At 36.4% G+C, this 17,875-nt stretch overlaps 1 protein-coding gene across 3 annotated transcripts; it reads left to right on the top strand.

Annotated features, from left to right (window-relative positions):
* Positions 1 to 5,004: 5,004 nt before the first annotated feature.
* On the top strand, positions 5,005 to 15,629 carry LOC139115670 (uncharacterized). 3 transcript variants are annotated; one of them, XM_070677963.1, is made up of 3 exons: positions 8,956 to 9,551; positions 10,297 to 11,761; positions 12,460 to 15,629. In XM_070677963.1, exons 2-3 carry the CDS (start codon positions 11,609 to 11,611, stop codon positions 13,573 to 13,575), a joined length of 1,269 nt encoding a protein of 422 aa, XP_070534064.1. In that variant the 5' UTR covers positions 8,956 to 9,551; positions 10,297 to 11,608; the 3' UTR covers positions 13,576 to 15,629. The 3 variants fall into 3 exon arrangements, with proteins under 3 accessions (XP_070534066.1, XP_070534064.1, XP_070534065.1); XM_070677965.1 differs by lacking the exons at positions 8,956 to 9,551; positions 10,297 to 11,761 and adding an exon at positions 5,005 to 5,405; XM_070677964.1 differs by lacking the exon at positions 12,460 to 15,629 and having other exon boundaries at positions 10,297 to 11,882.
* Positions 15,630 to 17,875: the final 2,246 nt, after the last annotated feature.

Below are 17,875 nucleotides of genomic sequence, written 5' to 3' on the forward strand. Positions count from 1 at the left end.
AGCTCGCACTACTACGTTTTTCATATCCAAATAAAGGACGAGCAGCATTATTATAAGCAACTTTCAATTTCCTCATGATTTTAACAGAATATTTCATCCAAATTGACCACCATATAATTGACAACAATATGTTTTGAAAAGAAGACTCTTAACTTCAAAAGTACATCTAGAAAATTTTCTCATATTAGCTGATGTAAAACATCTCATCTTTCGCTCGATATCGTCATCATCACGAAAATGATTGCCGAGAATAAAAGCCAAATGTATCTTCTTTGTAACAAATGCTAATTTAACTCCATCGTGATACACAGAAGGAATGCGACGAATCATAGAAGCGTCACATGTTACACACTTACAGTTGGTCTTTTTATAGTGAGTATCACCATCACAGTCGCTACAAATATTTACCAACTTCTGAGTCCTCTTGACAGAATGACTAATCTGACATATCATCAGCATACATTAGCTGATTGACGAAAAATCCTCCAATGTTACAACCTGTTTTGGAATTAGACAGCATAATACTCAAATGATATATATATATATATATAGAGATATATATATATATATATATATATATATATATATATATATATATATATAGAGAGAGAGAGAGAGAGAGAGAGAGAGAGAGAGAGATATAGATATAGATATAGATATATATTATATATATATATATATATATATATATATATATATATATATATATATATATATATATATATATATATATATATATATATATATATATATATATATAAGCGTTCGTGACAAGATTCCATGTGTTTGCTTTACACGATTGTTTGTTGCAGACGCTAGACCAGTTTAAATTCAACCCTGGTTTGCAATGGGGGATGTCTGAGCTACTAGAGTCACACGACCTGATAAGATGTCGTACAAAATTTCCATAGACTTAATACATTAGTGACTGCTATACGCATGATATACAATGATCTACTGATGACGTGGAGCCATGCATATCACTAATAATAATAATAATAATAATAGTAATTTATTTCTTGTAAAAGAGCGCACTACACTGCCTCTCAGTGCGCTTTCCATAACAATACACAGATTTGATTTAAAAAGTACAGTTGTTAAAGGTAGATGTAAAAACAAAGCAAAACACACACACACACAAACCCGGAAAAGTTTAATAAAAATGTTGTTTAAAAAGGTAAGTTTTGAGTGCGGATTTAAAATTGACAATGGTCTTTGAATTTCTAATATCTAATGGAAGTGAATTCCAGAGAGAGGGTGCACACACTGAAAATGCTCTCTGACCGTAAGTCTTATTGAAAATACCAGTGGGTCTGACTAAAAGCAGCTTTTCCGCTGAACGAAGATTTCTTGTAGGTACATATGGACTAATTATTTCTGATAAGTACAGTGGTGCCATATGATTGATTATCTTGAAAGTTATCAGCAGAGTTTTAAATTTAATTCTGGCATCAACTGGTAACCAATGTAAGTCATTCAGTACTGGAGTGATGTGGTCCGATTTACGTTTACAGCATACAAGACGAGCGGCGGCATTCTGAAGAGATTGTAAACGACTTAACTGACTCTTAGGTATTCCATTCAATAGATTGTTACAATAGTCTAGTCGTGATGTCACAAATGCATGTATCAGTCTCTCTGTGCAGGCTTTATCAAGCAGTTTGCGAATCTTGCCAATCCTGTATAGGGAAAAGAACCCACTTTTGAAAATATGACTAACATAATCAGACATAGAGCCATCATTTTGCAAATTAACACCAAGATTTCTTACGGAAGAGGATGGAACTATGTCTGATCCACCGATTTTCAAGCTAGTCAGTTGTTCAGCATGAGTTTTTAACTTCGACGAAAACTGTATGACTTCTGTCTTGTCATCATTTAGGACCAACATATTCATTTTCATCCAGGAACGAATATCATCGACACACTGACATATGCAAAGGAATTATCAGACAAAAAGAGCTTGTCGGAAAAACAGTAATCACATTCATTACAGAAATTTTGTAACGACGAACCAAATAAGGAATTGTGATCTGAATTCCAATCACCACTAATCATATTACAGTAGCGATCACTAGCTTGAACAATCGAATGAATTTTTGCTAAGCAATCAGTAAAGTTATCGTAGTTTTCTCTATTACATGTTGGTAAATTTACACAAAGAATTAAAGTTTACTCTTATATAATCGATTTCGATTCCAAGGATTCTATTGTCGTGAAAAGGTCTTGCTTTGACAGCGTGACCAATGGACTTACGCCATAGAATACCAACACCCCCATATGGTCGACAAATCAATATTTTTTCACTAGTATAGGTGACTCACCGTAAAAAAATCAAAATCTTTGTGAATGGTGGATAAAAAAGAAATATTGTCGCTTGTTCACCTTTCAATGCTCTTGCTACAAACAAATATCACGTGATTCACACAGATCTCTAACAGTTTTTAGCGAGTTCTTGACTGACCAACAGTTATACGAGGCAATACGAAGACCGTCCATTTACAGTCCGGGTCAAATTGATTTAGGATTTGCGGGGTTGGTAATATGAATCTCTGTACATATTTTAATTTTATAGAATTGATGGATTATTACGGAGAGTCTGGGAGGGGTACATAGGGATCAAAGTCTGTCTTTCAATAAAAATACATTGGGTATTATCTGCATGTCGTGACATGAAAATAGTGATGAGTCTGGACACATGATAGTGCAATCAGCGACCTTAACGCAGGCAGAACATTTTTACGTTGATACTGAAATGGACAAACCTATCACTGATGCTTGATCAACTGAAATGAATTCACATAAGACAGTTTATTTATTTCCAAGCGTAGACGGTCGTGTCATCCTTAGAGCTCTCTCAGTTTTCTAGCTCTTGTGCCAACAAACTATAGATTGTCGTCGCTGGCGGGGACCATTTAAGTTCTCGATCTGGTCTAGAACTTTTGAGAAAACAATATTTACACAGAACAGACTTAAACATAAAATATGCCACGGCGACAGTTTTTCTGAACACTCAAATTTTGCGATGCGTTTTTGGTGTACTGCTTGTAGGCCTATAGACTCCGACTTGCTTTGAAGATAAGGAATAAATAAAAGTTTGCACCCTGTTACTTTTTTTTTTTTGAAAATCGGTAAAGGTATTTTTCCCCACAGATTTACAGGCGTATAGAGGCTAATTTGAATTTCAAATATCGATCAAGGTTAGATGATTTAATGCTGTAATCCCAAACTTTGTGAGATGAACTTTTTTCTCAATCATGAAAGATAACGGTTTAAATTTGTCTCGAGGAAAGTTTGACCAAGGGTTAAAACCTTATGTTTGGAGGTACATATCACCTTAATCAAGTTCAGATTAAATTAATACATACCTCTTCAACATTCAGATAAAGCCCTTGACCTGGACGAAATGTAATACCTCAGCTGACTACCACTATCTGTAAACTTAAAGGCCCATGAGCTGCAACTCTGAGAAATTTGTCTAACCTCAAGGTACCTCCAATTTCATCAGATATTCATTGCAATCTACAAATTGGACGATATAGTAATTAACTATGCCTCAACATAATTTGCTTGTGGCAGAATAGGCCAGAAATTAAAAAGGTTTTGTTCCTTTTAAATTTCCCACCATTTTCAAAATCTTGCCAGGCCATGTGAAAAGCGGAGAATTTTTGTCAAAGTGGAGTGAATCCCTTTCCCGTCCTTTCATTGGGTTGCACCATGTTGTATTTGATTAGATTCAAATATTAGTATGTACATGCATGCACCATTTACGCTGCTTTTCATGATGTTGTATGGAGACGGCCATATTTTGGTACGGCACCCGTTTATTACTTGTCTTACTGAAACCTCCCCATGCAGTCCCACTCAGTGGATAATCATATTTGAATAAACATCTGGGAACAAGAACATTTCTATGAACTAATTTTAATTTAAATATGAAATCATGAAAATAATGCCAAAAGTTAAAGCTGAGGGTTTCCATCGAGATGCCAGTATAAAAGAGACTTTGTTCTGAAAACATTCTTTTGCAAATTTGTAATCAGGTCGGACTGTCTATCACTGTTGCGAATGCTAATGCCTTGACAGAGCGCCCTCTAAAAGAAGAACGAATAATTCTATCGTAGATATTGTGAGAAGATTGTGAATTCTCCGATGGAAGGTTATTTACATAATTTACAATCTAGTTTTCACGGAGAGGTTTGCTTGGCCTCATCCTATTAGTGCAGCTATTTTTAACATAGATGTGGATATGAAACTTCACATTTCCTCTTAATCATAAACCGAGGCAATGGGCATGTAAGTCATAATTTGTAACAAAGTACTGTTTCGGTTTTCATATCTGCATTGTACTGGGCTAGGTATAGAATGCTCCATAGGGTACAAATATTCCTACTCTGAAACGTGTATATTGTTTTTAGGGTCATCGACCATTGTAGGGGCTCATTTTGAAACTCATCGACTAAATTTAAGTTTTCATCGGATTATTTCTGTGAATAAATCGGAATGCTTAAAAACTTTAACCTACCCCGTTTAATACGGGGATGGCGGCCATTTTTAATTTGAATTGTCAGTAACTACCTACCTACCTAGACCTGCCAACATGCATACACACATACGTACGTATTTGTATGTAGGTAACGAAAACAAACATGCTCGAGTTTATTGTTGAATAGCTCATAAATAAAACCATAGTTTCGTAAGCAATCAATTGCACCTTATTTCTTCAATATTTTGAAAACTCAAATATATTTAACTGAATATTATTACAATTCTGTTGGATCTTCTAACAAGTATCCGAGAAAACATGGCAGATGCAGAAAATTCTTGAACCAGACTGGGGTTTTTTATCTCGGTTTTCTGTGAAGATCCTGTTAATACATTTACAGCGAACCATGAACTATTGACTCGCACAATTAACCTGTCTTCGTCTGTGAAGTTAAATATTATCCCAGTTTTTGCATGACGATAATTTTCGACAGCTATCCGGCTGTCTACTGTGACGACCAAAAAGAATCCTTAACCATAGATTATCAACTTACGCAACGTCTGCAACGTGGTCGCCTTGTGATATCACTTTGTGATATCATGTGGTCGGAATATTGGAGTTGGACAACAAACGGAAAGGCATTCTTATTACACGGAAATGAGGGCTAATAATTCTGGTGATTGACACCGACCAGCGCATGCGTGCCGGCTATCAAGTTGTCAGTGGGCAGAAGAAGTTAGATGATTTAAAATCTCATGACTGATATTACACAGATGATATTGCCTCAAATTGTTATGCTATAAATATGTTGGTGGGCCCAAGAGCTCGAGCATGGCTGTGGGGTATCTCGTTGGTTCTTGTTTTGGTTCTGTTCCTGACATACAGGATGTTGGACCGTCGTGACTTTCGGATGCCAAAGGTGAGCTAGCAACCACTATTATGAGAAGTGTTTCAAGTTGTGCAAAGACCGAACAACATGTATGACTTTGTAGTAAAACTCATGCTAAAAGTTACAAGACACTGGGCGATAAAGCAAGATCCTCAGCCATGGTTAGATAGCGAAAAAACTGGGGCCAAAAATGATTTGAACAGAGACCATATCGCCATTGTGTACATATGTTACGCATGGCTTCTATTTGAGACACAGTGAACACAACAGGTGTACGCATAGCAAGTAAATGAATTTATCACTATTCGAGCATATTGTTTAGCGACAATGTACAGACAGTAGGATCGTAGACGAAATTTGATAACCGTGGTATCTTTTTATAAAATTTCAGTACCTTTCCGGCTGAGATCTGCATGCAGTGAGCTTCAATGTCCGTTGTAAAGTCCGTGTTTTCGACAAATATACCAACTGCGCGTGGTTAAATATTCCGCGTTTAAACTTGGGTAACAGAAAGGCTTTTAGTCTGGCACAGCGACTGAAAACGACACCAAGAATAGGGCTACTGTGTTGTCTTCGTCCAGAACTTAGATATAACGGGCTTGGTAGTGGCTCTCCAAATTCTGGCAAATATTAACTCAATATGGTTCAAAGTGTATGACATGTAGGTAATGAGCTGAGGTATACATTAAACATATTGACATAAACTATATATAGCCTATTGTTATTTCAAAACTCACTGTGCAATCCCTGTAAACATTTCATATGTGCTATTATCTGCTTGTGGCATCTGTACAGGACTTATTTGACGGTTTTCGCTCATGTAATTTTCTGAAAATGACTCTGACCTTATCGTAGATACATAAAACCTGGGCAAAATCAAAACCCGGTTAATTCCTTCGCGAAAATCAGTACTCGTGATTTTTTTATGGAAATCAAACTGTTAGCTCACCATCCTATTTTAATTGAAGTATAAAATATAGTAAATGGCTTCTCCTCGAAACGTATATGTAGTAATAAAACGGACATTTATCGGGATTAAGTCACCCTATCTTCAGCTTTTTTTTTTTATAAATTTTTGTTTGGTTTGAAAAGCGATTTGTGTTGTTTAACTTCTTGAAACATTCTGAAATACTGATCAACTTTGCACAACCTTAAGTATGCTTGCAACCAGAGAAGTTCAAACATTTATAGAAAAAAAAATTACCAAAATATGCAATGTTCTTGAAAAACCTATTTTCTGTTTTACAAAAAATCATTTTCTTTTTGTGAAAACCTATTTTTATTTTGTAAAAAACATTTTCTTTTAGTAAGAATCTACTTTATTTTTTCTGTAAAAACCTATTATCTTTTGCATAATTTCAATTCATGTTTGCTAACCTAACTTTGTTAAATTTACTAAAACCTTTGTTTGCATTGGTTAAAGTTACGTATTTCTTCTCCAAAAACACGTTTACCTTCTTCAAGTTGAGTTTACGTTCTTTCTTCGCAAGTCCGTGTTTATTTTACTCAATTTTACGGTTGTTACAAAAAGAGAATAGGTTTTTACAAAAGGAAAATGTTTTTTACAAAAAGAAAATAGGTTTTTAGAATATTTCAACGTCTGGCTTGCCATAGTGAAGAATTTCACCGTGCATGGCTGAATATAAACTGTAGTTTGGACCTCATGGAAGCTTTTGTAATGGAATTCAATTATTGAATTCTACTTGGCGGATGCTTTCATACACTATAGAGAAATAGTTTTCCCTTATGTTGTTGCAATTTATTATATTAAAGCAAGTAGGAATAAGAAATATACTTTTTGTCTAAAAGCGTCTAAAACAATATACAGACAAAAGATAAAACAGTGTCATGCATTGTCATACGCGTCGTCATGGTTTCATATTGCACGAGGTCAGTCCGTTTCACGGTCGTCCAAGCTGCAGTCTATGCAATAGAGCGATTTGGCGTATTGAACTGTGACGCATGCACAAGAATACAATGGTACAACTGTGAACTTTAGAGAATACCTTATTTAACTGAAAAATAACTTTAAAATTTACTGCTGGAGTTTGCGGTGATCCTTTCTCCGCTATTGAACGATTGACCCCGTGACCATGATGAAGGGACGTAAATAGATAAAACATTTTTTCTGATTAAATAGGCTACATTTAGATTATCTTCGCCATTTTCTGATTCCATTGATTTTTAGTTCGTCTGTGTAAAAATTCTCAATCGGCACTTCAAAATGCTAGAACTTCGACGTGTCGTAGAGGATTTAATGTGCACCATGTACTTAAGTCCACTGCGTCAATCAGTGGACAACATAACAATGCGTATCAAGCTACCTTAAAGCGTCGACGTAAGTGTTTATTTTATTTAACCAGATATGAACTGTAAATGCTCACGTGTTTCATTATATATTGCAGTTATGTGTAAATTTGAACCTTTGCCACATATTTGCAACTTCATTGAAAGTATTATGATCAACATAATGAACAATATTCACGACAGATTAACTCTATCGGTCATTAAGTATTCAAATATGTAATTAGCTGAAATAAAAATAATTAATTTCTTTGACTGCTGTCATTGTATCACCACTTTATATAGCAAGTGTAATTGCCTTTGGTCAAGTCCTTCAACCTTCAAACTATATATTCCAAACTTTGAAAGCTCATTATATATGCAAACTGTAAATTAGCTGACATGAAAACTTAAGTGCGAAATGCCTTCCAATATTGGTATAACCTGGTATAATCATCAATGTACATAGCATGTTATGCCCACTTTGATCAAATAAATCAAAGTATATATCCCTAATTAGGAAAGTTCATTAAATACACAAATTAGGAATTGGCTGAAGCAAAAATGCTTAATGCCTTTCAATGTTAGCCTACATAATACCTAGTATCTTTAATGTACAAAGCAAGCTTCATCAATTTTGGTCATATAAATTCAAATATATATCCCTAATTTCAAAACTTCATTAAATATGCAAATTAGGAGCTGGATGAAGTAAAAATGCTTAATGACTATCAATAATGTCAAAGCAGGACTGGTGACGCCACTCTGTGGTCATCAAAGACTATGCCCTCGCCGAGGAGAAAGTACTGTTCACAAATTCCTTCCAAGAAAGTTTCTGAAACTGCCGACTGTTCCAACAATGGCTTTGGACTCACTCACCTGCCATAGTGCGGAATTATATTGATGCATGTCTGCTCGTCGCGAGCACCCTCGGTTTGGGATAATGATCACTCCGAAAGGTTCGGAAGTTATCGACCCAGTCTGAGAGGACAAAGATTAACTCCAAAGTTTATTGCGCACCAAAATGTACAAAAGACATTCATGAAAGTGAAAAAGTGTGTTGCCATGCTGAAAATTTGCCGCAATTTGGTTCAAAATCGGCTGTAGTATTACATTGTGGATCGACAAAGTTGGATGGGTGTATAGCAACCGTCGAAAAAAGATATTTATTCCCTTATTCATGCGTCTGTCAGGGCAAATTGGATGTCATTGCGAATTATTTTGACATGACGTAAACTAGCATGTCCTGACATTATTGACGAGGCTGATCAAGAGATATGATAATATGACAGATTTCGTCGGGTATTATTTGTTCACCAATCACTGACATGCAAGCCTAGAATACATGATTATTGTAAAAACGAAAACAATATGTCATGGCTGACACTATCGGAAATAGCATCGCTTGTTACATACTGGCGTAATAACTTGTCCTTTTAAAATGAAAGAGACTTTTTTGCCATGGCATTGAAGGGGAAGGGAAGAACAGGCGAAATATTTCTTTGATTACAAGTCCTAATGTTATCGTCTGACGCCTGCGTGGTTAATATTTAGAGTATACATACCTCTGATGCGCAGGTCGACTCGACAAATATCAGAGCAGAAATAGATACGAAGCGGTCTGTTGCTGGCATTTTCTGTCATCCCGAATTCTTCTTCCTCGTCATATAGAGCGAACGACCGACTGAGGGAGAATATACCACTGCCTTTATGACAGCTGCTACAGGTTCTTTCAACGTCGTCATGATCACTAAATCGATGACGGAAAGGACATGGTTAATGCGACTGAATGTGTGCATGTTCGTTCTCTTGGTGCATTTTTCAGCCATGACTACGCTTTATCTGCTACCGCAGATGTCAATGTTTTCGACGCCAAAGGTCGGCAGACCACAGGTAAATATACCTTCATTGCGTTACGTCCGTTACAGTTGCTCAAAGCACAACAGATACAATCAATAGTCAATATAAAGAACGGTGTTTTTCATTTTGTTTATAGGGGTCTGTGCTTCAAGCTGTCTCAAATCCCTTACTAGCCGGTTTATTGAATTACGCGTATTATTGTTTGAATAATACACAGAATATTTGTCTGGAACGCCAAAGTCCGTTATGTTGGTTCTAGATAAGAACGAAGTGATTTGCTCGTAATCATTTATTGTTGTTTGTATGCTGTACATCCAACGTTCATGCCCAGGACTTAATACAATACCAAAGTTTCTGAAAGAGCCTATAGGTCGCCATCGATATCCTTAGAGCTGTTAATCAAACCAAAGTGAAATTCGGCACAGTGTTTTCCGTTAAATATTAAAAACTGATTAAAATATTGTGGCCATGGCATTCATAATAAGTGAAATGTTAGTTTCATATGAAACGGTCAATATTCTATTATAAGAACTATTTATCAGAGCTGTTATTACGGTCACACATATCTAAAGTTTGAGAACGTATTCCTGGTCCAGGTCGTGCAGATTCATGGTAACAGTCATCGTAAAGTATGTCATCATATCGAATATTGTCAGACGAAACAGATTAATCGACCTTCACTGAACAAAATTTATATATCTCCTGTCATTAAAAGCGTCAAAAAAGGATTAAAACTTATATGACTTTAAAAGTATGTGCTCTTTCTTTTCCATGACAGTTCACTTCTACCCATGAGAGGAATGGCTTTAACATAGACGGCGAGTGGAGGAAAAGCCGTGTTAAATCAAATGCACAGTATGTAGAAGACACCGAAAATTCACAAACCAGCGAAGTTGACGTCAGGTTGAACGAAAATGTGGAAAAGCACGAAATATTGAAGCAAAGAGGAGCGGATAATTACATCGCTCCCATAGACAAGACAAATAACTCATCTCCAGGAAGGGTGTCATTTGAGGAACATACAGTGAAAGGAGCATCTGAGAAACAAGGAAATCGGTTCGGATTCTTGAAACCTAAGGATCAGTTCGTCGTGCCAAATATTGCACATTTTATCTGGTTCACGTGTCACCCTTTCAAATTTGAAAACCTTGTCAGCATGTTGAGTGTTCACAGGATCATGAAAGCTGACAGAATATTTTTACATACAGACTGCGAACCCACTGGGGAATGGTGGGATGAAGCTGTAGAACTCATACAGACATTGCAAGTTGTACGGAGGCCGCCACCTACGGTAGTGTTCGGCAGAACACTCAATCCAGAATGGCCAGAACACGCAGCTGATGTAGCGAGATTGCAAATTTTAATGGAGCATGGCGGTGTTTATTTTGACACCGACGTCTTCGTTTTAGCGCCTTTGGAACCACTCCGTTACTATGAATACGTTGTCGGTCTGCAGTCAAATGACATTTTGAGCAATGGCGTCATCCTTGCGAGGAAATCATCAACATTTCTTAAACTGTATTATGAAAGTTACAAAGAGTACAGCAGCAGGTGCTGGAGTTGCACATCGGTGCGTAGTCATCATAAACTCGCCACCAAGTACTTCGATCTGTTGCACATAGAACCTGATAGCATGATTCGACCGTCGTTTACAGCATGGCGGGAGTTATTCCTTGAGAACTACGATTGGAGATCAGAACACTTTACTATCCACGTCTGGTTTCGGGAATTTTACAAAAGCAGTTATAGGGATTTTAAATTCACAAGGGAAAACATTAAAAGGCTGAACACTACAGTTGGAGAAATGTGTCGTTACATTTATTATGGTGCCCCTGATATCATTCCCTAGCCACTCACAATACATCCAGGTAGCACTTTAAGACCATCGACCAGCCGATCAGAGTGACGATAATTTGTACAACTCCATCCAGAATCTGGTCTTTTGGCCAGAGGTCCATATATCTTTCTTTCATGAATTTGACTTTGTTTGTGTACCCTCTATTTACTGTCTGTTCTGTGCTGTTTTGTGTCTTTGTTTACAACTATTGTCTTACAAATTCTGACCTAGTGTTATTGGATTATGGATTGGTATGATTGCGATTATTTTTCCATCACTAAGAGAATACACGTATTTGTCTAAAAATTTTTACTTTCATTCATTTGTTTATTCATTCATTCTTTCTTTCAGTCTTTCCTTCATGTATACATATGGAAAAGACGTGTGCTCGGGTATGCTAAAAAAGGTATAAATAAAGACATATAGAAATATGTAAATGACGTTGTTTTGCAATGAGACAGTGGCAACTTCAACCTTTGTTAATTATAAACCAAGTATCAGATTAAAGAAAAATCGAATGAAGAAAACGTTCTGAAGAGTCTGTTTTTGTACCTTGTCTTCTCTGAGGTCCAAGTTATCACATTTACAGACTCTCTAACAGCGCCCTCACTGGCTACACGACGTGGTTGATGTATCCGAGCTCAGTGAGTTAGCTCGTACCGAGCCCCGACTGAGCCAGGCCGCCCCAAAAATAGTGCGTAGCCAGCCAGGGGCTCTGACAGTGTCTACACTAATTGCAAACTCTGAATGATGACCTCTCATAATTTACCTTTCAAAAGTTATAGATAATTCCCTACTTTTACATGATCATAATTGTCGCACAGGACAACAACTCTCATTGACAAGCAAAGGCTGCACTGGGGAAGCACCACTCTCTCTGCAAGGGATTGGCCCTTCCGCCGTACGACTTCAGGCACATACAATATCACCTAACAGCGCTGGAAAGGGATAAATAAGATGCTAGGCTAAACAATTTTGAACAATTTTAATTTACAAAAATTAACGATATGCATGCTTAAATCCAAGCTTTTCAAACTTGACAGTCGATGGAAGATTAAAACTTAATTATATGCAGTAACTCTCATGTGCTTTCTCTCTATATAGTTCAAATCTGCCGGGATGACTGTCTTTCACCTAGACGTTGAAGAGAGGAACAACAGTGTAAAATCAATTACACCATCAAATCTGAAACATTTGGAAGAAATAGTAAACACATCAGTAGTAGAGGCGACAGTCCCGTTAAGTGTGTCTCGCTCAGAGACAAGAAAAATCGACTTGGTGTTGGACGAACACATGGAAAAGTCCGCAATCTTAGAACAAAGGTATGTTGACAAGGACCTTGGTGGAAAAGTGAACGTCTCCTACAGAGAACCATTAAATTTTGAGACACATGCTGTGGTTGGAGCATCTACAAAACAAGGAAGTCGATTTGGATTCTTGGAGCCGCACGATCACCTTGTAGTGCCAAATATCGCACATTTTATTTGGTTTTCTTGCCACCTCTTCAAATTTGAAAACCTTGTCAGCATGTTGAGTGTTGACAGGATCATGAAAGCTGACAAAATATTTTTCCATACAGACTGCGAACCCACTGGGGAATGGTGGGATGAAGCTGTAGAACTCATACAGATATTGCAAGTTGTACCAAGGAGGCCACCTACGGTTGTCTTCGGCAGAAAGCTAAACCAAAAATGGCCGGAACACGCAGCCGATGTGGCGAGACTACAAGTTTTGATAGAGCATGGCGGGATTTATTTCGACACTGATATTTTCGTTTTAGCGCCATTGGAACCACTCCGTTACTATGACTACGTTGTTGGTCGACCCGCCGGGACCATCTTGAATAATGGTATCATACTGGCGAACAATTCGTCGAAATTTCTCAAACTATACTACGAAAGCTACAAATCGTATAACAGTAAATGCTGGGCCTGTACGTCTGTTCACGGTCAGCACAAGGTGGCGGTAAAACACTTGGATCTGTTACACATAGAACCTGATAGCATGGTTCGGCCACCCTATACAGCATGGCGGAAGTTATTCCTTGAGAAATACGACTGGATATCGGAACACTTCACCATTCATGTCTGGTTTCGGGAATTTTACAATAACGGTTCTAAGGATTTTGAGTTCACTCGAGAAAACATAAAAGGGCTGAACAATACAGTGGGCGAAATGTGTCGCTACATTTATTATGGTTCCCCTGATATCATACCCTAGCCACTCAAAAGACATCTAAGTAGCACTTTAAGATCATCGACCAGCCGATCAGAGTGACCATAATTCGTACAATGCCACAAAGTACTTCGAGTATGGTCGGTTGCTATGGGGTGAATTAGACAGACCATAATTTTCTTCAAATAATATTTCCATAATAGTATCACATCTCCCATTTTAGCTCAAGTGTTCACACACGTGAGCTAATGTTGCAGCGATGTCTGTCTGTCTGTTTGTTTGTCCGCCGGTGTGTCTGTCTGCCTGTATGTCTGTCTGTTTGTCTGTTGGCCCGATATCTCAGAAATGGCTTATCAGATCAGAATCAATTTGGTAGGTTCAGTTTGCAAATGGCAAGAACTGGTTAGTTTTTGGTGGGTGTGGCTTGAATACTTTTTGCTCATTTGCATAATTAAAGATTTTAGAAAAACGGATATACATTGAGCACGACTACACATAATTTGTTGAGATTTTGTACAAATGTTGATCACACCAGGATATATGCTGTAAAAGGTATAAAGGAGTGACATGAAAGATAATTGCTAATTTGCATATTTATAAACCCTTTTTAATTAGTGATATATCTGAATTGACTTGATCAAATTAACGACACTTTGTATGTGTTTTGAAGATACTATGATTTAACATTATTAAAAGTCATCAAGCACCTTACTTCAGCCAACTCATAATTTTTAGGGATATATATCTGAATTGACTTGACCAAAGTTTATGAAACTTGCTATGTACATTGAAGAAAATTCCATACAACATTATTCAAAGTCATTTAGCATTTTTACTCCAGCCGTTTCCCAATTTGCATATTTAATGAATGTTCCTAATTAGGGATATATACCTTGATTTACTTGATCAAAGTTGGCGAATTACGCTATGTATATTGATGATACCAGGTTTAAAACAATATTGAAAGTCATTTTGCATTTTCATGTCAGCTAATTTATAATTTGCATAGCTAATAAGCTTATACAGTTTGGAATATATAGCTTGACGGACTTGACCAAAGGAAATTACACTTGCTATATAAAGTGGTGATACAATGACAGTAGTAAAAGAAATGTCATATTTTTTATTTCAGTTAATTATGTAAGTTATGACCTTAAGAATTAATCTGTTGTGAATATTGTTCATGATGTTGATCGTAACAGTTTCAATTAAGTTGCAAACATGTGGCAAAAGTTTAAATTTACACACAACTGCAACATATAATGAAACACGTGAGCATTTTCTGTTTATATCTGCTTATTAATATCTTCTTGTTTTTCATTCGAATTATCAACCGACATTTGTCTAATAATAATAATAATAATTAATAAAGTATTATATAGAAATAATAACACGAATAATTATAGGTTCAATTTCCGTGAAAATTTCACCATAAGGGTATTTTGGGTCTAAAAGACCAAATATGATATCGATTTTACTGCCCCATGTTTCCATGGTAACCATTTTAGGTGTTGAAAATTTCAGTTTATCTAATATCCCATGATTGATATGAAAATTATCTAGTGGGGAAGTTCGGGTCAGAGAACACAAATGCCAGACTTATTTTAATGTTTCGAGTTGCCGTAGTAACTATTTTGGGATTGAAAATGTTACTTTTTCCCTAATTCCTATTAAAGAATTATTAATTGATGTAAAAAATTGATAATAAGGGGTTTTCTGGTTAGCACACCAAAAAAATCACTCATTTTAATGTGAGATATTTCCATGGCAACCATTCAGGAGTAACAACACTTTTTTTTTTCAGAAGTCCCACAGCTTCAATGAACTGTTTTTAGATTTCTATATAATACTTATAGCCCCTAAACTTGTAATAATAATAATAATAATTAATATAAGTATTATATAGAAATAATAACGCGAATAATAATAGGTTCAATTTCCGTGAAATTTTCACCATAAGGGTATTTTGGGTCGAAAAGACCAAATATGATATCGATTTCACTGCCCCATGTTTCCATGGTAACCATTTTAGGGGTTGAAAATTTCAGTTTTTCTAATATCCCATGAAAAGTTACTTTGATTGATATGAAAATTATCTAGTGGGGGAGTTCGGGTCAGAGAACACAAAAACAGACTTATTTTAATGTTTCGAGTTGCCATGGTAACTATTTTGGGATTGAAAATGTTACTTTTTCCTTAATTCCTATTAAAGAACGATTGATTGATGTAAAAATTTGATCATAAGGGTTTGTCTGGTTAGCACACCAAAAATATCACACTCATTGTAATGTGAGATGTTTCCATGGCAACCATTCAGGAGTAAAAATTACCAGTTTTTAAAGATTTCACCTAAAATCCAGTAATCAATAGAACGTGATATATCAAAGGGATATTTTGGGTTAGAAAGAACAAATATCCAGTGTAATAATCCAGTAATCAACAGAAATATTATACCAAAGGGTTATTTTGGGTTAGAAAGACAAAATATGATATCCATTTTTACTGCCCTGTTTCCATAGTAACCTATTTGCATTTTAAAATTTCAATTTTTTTCCAACTTCCATTAAAAGTAATCCCAGTTACTATGCAAATGCTCTCTTAAGAGTATTTATTACAGCATGAACTCCATGTTATTTTTTGTTTTATGTTGCCTTGGTAAAAAATTTTGGTAACCACAGTTTTTTATTGAAAACCATAGACCCTCGAGAGGGTCTATGCTAAAAACATAATTCACTGTTTTTTATTTATTTTATGGATGTCTAAGTAACAACTTAGAAATTTGTTCTATAATAAAAATAATTGTAATTTCTTTGCCTTCATTCTTGGATGAATAGTAAACATAATGTATATTGGGGCCATTCTGGTCAAAATTATGTTTTCCGTTAATTTAAGTGTGTTAGAATTAATTTTATATAGACCAGAAATAATTTTTGAAGTATTTTTAATTTTGTTTCATGCAGTCATCCCAAATAAGTGTTATATAGTACAGTACTAACTCATTATGCATCGAATTATGTTTATGCCTTCAAATTAATTTATGTGCTAAAATTAATTCTACTAGTATCTCAAATTAATTAATTTAATTTATAATATTAATAATTAATTAATGATTATTTTTTTTCGTTAACCAGAGAAGAAAAGGCTATTTTACAAGATTCTGCCTATGAAGTGAATTTTCTAGTCTTTTGATGTGTATACTTGCACACCTTTAATACCCAAGGAAACAGGTATAATGGACGACAGTGGGACTCAAAAGTTTTTTTCCTATTATCAACCCGTTTAACCCTCAGAGTTGTATCAATTTTAAAAGTCGCCATGACGACCTGACAACAACATGGCCTTTTCAGCACTAAGACAGTGTAGCAGGGCTAAAAATAGGCCATGGCCCTTCTGTCGGGAGGAGGCATAATTTCTGTGTCATTGTGATTGATACATTATTATCAAAATGCGACGAGAATGCGTTTTTATTGGCCATCGTTTCCTGTGTCTGTCATTCAAGTATGCCAGTTCAGATATTGAAACTTTGTTGCAAAGTTCCACCGCACGGCCGGTTGTCTTCGTAATTTCCAGAACAAAGTCATATTATGGCAAATTTCTGTGCCCAGCTGGGTTTGACTGCATTTATCTAGCTCGTCCCAAAGTGACGGACGCATCTTTCAACCTTTCAGCTTGGTGAAAAACGCATTTATTGATTCGCCAAAGGCCTGTGGATTCGCATATTTTTGCACAAGTGCTACATGGACATAGGAAAAAGTTCGACTCACCCTAGCCCTCTCGATTGTTGAATACAACCACGGTCCATGATGAGAGTTCTCGAATCAAAAACTGTAGTGTAGCCGTGCTCGAATACAAATATCTTCTCATTAAATTACGTCATTGTTATACAGAGTTAGCATTCCAAAGTCTGTCACCCTGTTTTTTTCAAAGTTTAGAGAAGGGCGGCATTTCCATCTGAATGATTGAACGACGTGAAACGCAAAATTCTATCGCATATGTTCCGGCAATATGTACAGTACTGTCAGTAGAAATACTGTATACGCTGCTGAGTTACGTAAGCTTATACTCCACAAAATGGCCACAGGCGGCGTGAACTTCTGAAAGGATTTCCTAAACGTCCTACTTGGTACCTTAGACACTCACATGTGATATCCTGAAAAGTATTCTCTGCAGTAATTCCAGTTTCTGTCAACATTCCATCCTTTTTAAATCTCACAACGACACGATAGCGCGAGATCGGAGACGTTCTACTGTCACGCCACGCACTCTCAATTGCGCATGCTCTGGGATTCGCGTCGCGTCTCTGAAGGGCGCGCGCGTGTTCCGACAGAGAAGAACGCGAATCGCA

This window comes from Ptychodera flava, chromosome 17 (assembly GCF_041260155.1).
Source record: "Ptychodera flava strain L36383 chromosome 17, AS_Pfla_20210202, whole genome shotgun sequence".
Classification (NCBI taxonomy): Eukaryota; Metazoa; Hemichordata; class Enteropneusta; family Ptychoderidae; genus Ptychodera; species Ptychodera flava.